The 6,000-nt window shown below is 40.1% G+C and overlaps 1 protein-coding gene across 2 annotated transcripts in view; it reads right to left on the bottom strand.

Moving 5' to 3' along the window:
* Nucleotides 1–1,184: 1,184 nt before the first annotated feature.
* Nucleotides 1,185–6,000, bottom strand: part of LOC148361969 (uncharacterized) — a 37,047-nt gene continuing 32,231 nt past the window's right edge. For both annotated transcript variants that reach the window (XM_088342834.1, XM_088342835.1), the window contains one exon: nt 1,185–3,291. In XM_088342834.1, the coding sequence (XP_088198960.1) occupies nt 3,038–3,291 (254 nt within the window). In that variant the 3' untranslated portion in view covers nt 1,185–3,037. The remainder of the gene's footprint in view (nt 3,292–6,000) is intronic.

Here is a 6,000-nt window from a genome sequence, read left to right as displayed (position 1 = left end):
CAGCCAATTCGCCCAGCTCAACCGACATGATCCCGAGGCGGTCCCAGGCCAGCCCAGAGACGTAGTCTCTCCAGCGTGTCCGGGGTTTTTCCTTTGGCCTCCACCAGGCAAGAGCATGCCACCTTTTTCCGGCCAAGAACTATGGTCTCCGTTTGAGGTGCTGATGTTAATCCCTGCTGTTTTGCACTCTGCTGCGAAGCGCTCCAGGGAGAGCTAAAGTTAATGGCTTGATGGAGCCAACAGCACCACAACATCTGCACAAAGCAAAGATTCAATGCTGAGCCCGCCCAAAACTGCCCCGCTACAACGACACGTCTCAACTACAAATTCTGTCCATAAAAGTTTGAACAGAATGGGTGACAAATGGTAGCCTTTGCTGAGTCCAATCAGACACACTACTCGCAATGCGGCCAAGAAACTGGCACCAGTCATACAGGGACCAAACAGCCCGGATAAGACTCTCTGGTTCCCCATACTTCAGATGCACCCCCCACAGGGCTCCCCGAGGAACACAACTGAGCATAGAGCCAAGTGCCTTATTAAACACAACATTGGCTGCAAGGATGGTGCTTCTACTCTCGGCCCTTACTTCATTCCTCATCCTGCATGGAAATCTGCCAGTCCCAGATCTTTTGGGACTTTTATGGAAGCCATCAGGCTATTTGACACTGGCGACGCAAGAAGGCGGGCAATGCTAATCCATGTGGCCTGTGCAGTGAAGGCCAACGGATATTTCAAAGCCTCTGACCCAGGAAATGCGTAGACTGCATTCCTCGTCTTTCTCTTCACCGCTCCACAGAGCCGAGGTGCGACGGATTATCTTACGGCAGCGTCGACAGCTTTCCACCGTTACGTCACCAACCTCCAGGGCTCAACCACACTCTGCAGGTTCGGAGATTTGGAGGACGAGATGATTAGAGACGAGCTAGCTGAGCAGACGACAAATCTAACAGCGCAACAAGCCCGGGCCAATGATGGATGTTGGCCCGGCCAGAAATCCTACCTCTACTGCAGTGTGTAAAGCTTGTCCGCTGCTCCACAGCCCAGACAAAAACCACACTACTCCTCCTGAATCCAAGATTTTACATCAGTCATGGTCAAAAATATAAGGTAAAATATAAAGTGCAAAACAACAACAAAAAAAACAGGAAGAGATCTGGCTTTAAAAGAAAAACAACACCAACCAGAGCGAAACAATCATTTGTTTTTTCGTTTATCTGACAAGTATTTACAAACAAGAAAATATACTCGGAAATAGAGGATACGTATAGTCTTAAAACTTGTTATGTACAACATATATGACAAGGCTGAAGCAAAGAATTGACATTCGAAATCAAACTAAAGTTTAATTTGACTTCAAGTATGAGTCTTCGGTTTTCACGGAAGCTTTTAACCGATAGAGATGTATTGAATGATTTTTTTTTCACCGCCAAGTGTCAGTGACAAAAATACGCCAGCTATTGACACAAATATCAAAACACAAAAGTATCACATTTCACAGGTGATAACAGCTATGTCTAAGGAAAGAATAACGACCACAAGTCATATCCAGAACAAGGAGGTCAAAAAAAGTTTTTTTCCTGCAGTGGAAAACAAATGTTGGTTACAGGTAAAGAAAAACATGAGGGAAAGAACATGCACAAATTCTGAAAATGTCAACAACAAAACATTCTGACGTCACCTTAATCGTCTTTCACGTGAAAACTACAATCTCAACTCTGAGTGAAAAAAAATTACCTCCATCGCAAGCTCTCAGTCCAATAACACCAAGTACATTAATTTACTGTAAGGATTAGGAAAGTAAATTGAATGACATACAATGGGACAAATAAGTATTTAGGCAAGTTATCTTAATGAAAAACGTGGGGGTGGAAACGTGCCGTTTTTCAAATGGACCAGGACGACTGATCCGTGTAAAAGAAAGAATGAATGGGGTCATGTATCAAGAAATTTTGAGTGAAAATCTCCTTCCATCAGCAAGGGCATTGAAGATAAGACGTGGCTGGGTCTTTCAGCGTGACATTAAACCTAAACACACAGCCAGGGCAACAAAAGAGAGGCTTCCTAAGATGCATTTAAAGGTCCTGGAGAGGGCTTTTATCCAGATCTCGACCCCATAGAATATCCGTGGAGGGAGTTGAAAGTCCATGTTAACCAACGACAGCCCGACAAAACATCACTGCTCTAGAGAAGATCCGCATGGAGGAATGGGCCAAATACCGGCAACAATACATGAAAAGCTTGTAAGAGTTACAAAAATCGTTTGTTTCCATTCTTGCCAACAATAGGTACGTAACAAAGTATCAAGATAATCTTTTGGTATTGACGACACACTTATTTATCACCATGATTTTCAAATTAACTCTTTGAAAATAAAACTTGCACAATTAGTGGTTGAATAAATACTTATTTACCCCACTGTAATGCACAATACTGAGGCTAATTGCACCATTAGAAAAAAACCCTCTTCTAGGCTTGGCGTAAAACTTAAATGTTCCTTTCATTCTAATTAAACACATTAATGAGCGGAGACATCCCACCTAAAAAAATCAGAAAAGGCTGCATTACATTTACTGTCTTCCTTTGATCAGCTTTGTAACGATCACAACTATTCATATCAGTAGGTGGCAGCAGATGACTTTTTTACACGCTATAATTTGCTAATGATGTTGTTTAAGGAAATTGATTATATATTGATTATGATAAAATAAGGCCAAAAAAAGGAAGAACTTGCCAATAATATTGCTGATTTGTATTATTGGGTTGAAACTATTCACTTTTTGTAATGCGAGTTTAATGTAGATATAAACATAAGTAAAATTGTTGTATAAATACAAGAAAAATATGAATCGTTTTCTGACAATGAACTAAGAATGTAATTTTTTTTGCAAAGGGAGTGTATTTTGTTGTAAATTGAAGTAAACATATACAAATAGAAACAAAAAGTAAAATGACATAAAAATACATAAATGGCGCTGAATGAGTTAATGGCTCTGACTGTTAGATGTGAATAGTTCTTTCTGGGAGTCCTTTATTCTCAACAGACGGAGAGGGGCTGCATCTCGCTTTCGCGCCGTTGATTTTTCTTAAGCAGTTGGATGCGATTGTGGCAATAAAACTTGATAGCTCGCCAGTCCCGCTGGTTGCTGACCAACAGGGGACATTTTTGTAAGCAGCGCTCGCAGTCGGCTTTTGCGGGCACTCGGAACTCGTTGATGTTTTGGGTCAGGTGAGCCTCCACTGCAGCTCGCTCTGCTTCCGACCAGGGACGCTTTAGGACGCCGCGCTTACCTGAGGGGAGGAAATGTTGTGGCGTGTCAATGCTTGGCTTCACGGATCCATTATAACAAGAAGTCTCAGGAATTTTCTTACCCATTTCAGAATGACCATCAGACAGCCAAAGGGCTGTGCAATTTAAAAATATATTATCAGCCATTTCGTCAACATTGTTATGTAAATGCATCAAGGTGGGGTTGTTCAAATGAAATGTGGTGGGTGGTAGTACAAAAATACTACAGAAATCAAACTGCAGAAACACTACAAAAATAGAACAAGAGTAGTAATGCAAAAATATGTGCTCGTTACGCCCCTATTTTATTTTCGTCAGATTAGCTGACTCGTTCACAGCAGAGTTTGCCTCATTTACAGATCAAAGGCTAAACTAATCCATTCAGTTGGCTGCCCTTTGGGCATTCTATGTAGGAAAGCCAAATGGCTTGGCTGAGGTACTTTTGGTGTTAAGAAAAATTATTTGATTTTAAAAAAATTAACACATTGCATTACTTGTGGCTTTCATATTTCTGTTGAGACACAAACTTTGTGGCAATATTTGTGACATATAAACAGGTTCTTTGTCCCATAAGGGACTTAACATTTCGTATATTTTTGTTTCTTTATTCAAGTTATGTATGCATTTAAATGAAGAAATAACGAGATGGATAAAAAAAAATGGTTCCGTTAAAAATAATTCAATAAAATGGTTTCATTAGAAATACACAAATAAATAGATGAGAAATAAAAATGTACTCCCCAAGAGACATTGTTAGATGCCCCATTTTTTTCATTGCATTGTTATCTGGACAATAAAAAACTAATTCTATAGATGGACAGTATAGATCACATGCTAGAGCCAATAACAGAGTTCAATAATCGCATGCTGAAATCAGAAGCCACAGGAAAAAAGACCAGGAGCAGAAACTGGAATGGACCGCTAATAGCGCCAATATCAGATCCAAGAACAAAATCCAGAATCAATATGGGATTGGGACAACCTTCGAAGTAAGATCGAGCCGAAGAAATACGAACAGGGTCTTTTTTCTTAACCCAAACAAATTGTTCCATCTATAATAGCACTATTCCCAACACTGCTCAGGTATGACAACGCTTTAAACGTACCGGCGTTATTTTTTTTCAGTGACGGGGTCATTTGACTCACTTTTTTACCTGTTACTTTTGCTGTGTTAAGTACGTTTTAATGCATGTTTACGTGCGTTTACGTAGGCATTTTGTGTGTATTGACCAGGGCTGCACCTTTTTGGAAAAAAAAATTGTGATTTTTCAGACCTGTATTGCAATTTCAATCCGATTTTTGATTTTTAAAGAAAAGTGCATTTCCATGCTTGTCTTGTTTATGGGGAGAACTTCAACTTGCCTCGAGATGACATCCTTAGAGACAGAGTATACGACTAACAAAATCACGACTCTAGATGTACAAATAAAAACAGGATTGCAGTTGAATAAATGGTAGTTGTTGTTATGATACATAAGTACAACAAAATTGGGCTATTCCTTTCAGTGTAAGAAAGCGATTTAGAGAGTGGATGACTAGCTACAAGCTTGTGACGGGTAATCGCGACTTCTGCTAGGTTTTTGTGATGATTAAAATACAAGAGTCACGAATGTAGCCGTTTTACACCAGTGGTAGCTCCAAGTCGTTCGTTATAGTGGCACTGGATCAGGCGTTTGTGACTAGCCACGTTTGGCAGTGGTAGCTTAAAACTTGTTAGCTTAGCTGTTAGCTTTCCCTTCAGAAACTGCCTAACTCCACCCGGCGGAGTAAAGGCCCACACTAAACCACACCCCCTACATTGCATATTACCGTACTTTTATTGTAGTGTGTATTTTATGTAGCACTATTTAAATACTCTATTCAACACGCTACAGTGGGTATTAACACGTCACACTGGGTATTTGAATATTGTATTCCTTTTGCTTTATTATTGTATTGTTCTCAGCGAAGGGATGCTGCTGGAAATGTGAATTTCCCTGCGGGGATGAATAAAGTATCTATCTAAAGATTCCTGGACACGATTAAAGTCCAGGGAGCACTTACTGTTGATCATATATTCTTTGCGCTTTTCTGACTTTCCTCAGAGTCCGATTTAATTGATCAATTAATTTTCAATGTAACGAGTCACTAAAGTTGATTGTGTTTGTTCAAGTGACCAGTTGTGCACCCGGCTACACCAGCCTATCGAAGCCATGCACACACATCCCGCAAACTTTGCCCCGCCTTTATTGGCTGCTGCCATTAAAACCTGCTTCTGATTGGTCAGTACTGCTAAACCCTGAAATGTGACAATTCTTTCGGCCAGACACTCCACTCAAATAACAAACTGAAACAATAAATCCTTGAAAAAAATGCAGTGTTTTGTGGTTACACTATCGCACCACGTCATTACGATATGGATTACATTTTGGTAAATCGTGCAGCCCTAGTATTCACATACGTTTTATGTGATGACATACGTTTCCGTGCGGGTTCCCCTGCATTTTCACGTATGTACGTACACCACGAGTTTACTTAAGTTCTGTGTTTACGTACAATTTTGTGCGTGCTTATGTACGTTTCCGTGTAGGTTTAAGTACATTTTCATGTGTGTTTACATACGTTTCTGTGTGTGTGTTTCAAGTGTATGATAATTGTTTTTCTAGTGAGGTGAAATAAATATTACAAGGTTTTAGTTACCGTACTTTTACTTTAGACCAATTTAGTTATTT

Source organism: Urocampus carinirostris, chromosome 8, assembly GCF_059441175.1.
Source record: "Urocampus carinirostris isolate Australia breed hairy pipefish chromosome 8, RoL_Ucar_1.0, whole genome shotgun sequence".
Classification (NCBI taxonomy): Eukaryota; Metazoa; Chordata; class Actinopteri; order Syngnathiformes; family Syngnathidae; genus Urocampus; species Urocampus carinirostris.
Note: the sequence above shows the minus strand (reverse complement) of the source record. Positions and strands in the feature narration are given on the sequence as shown.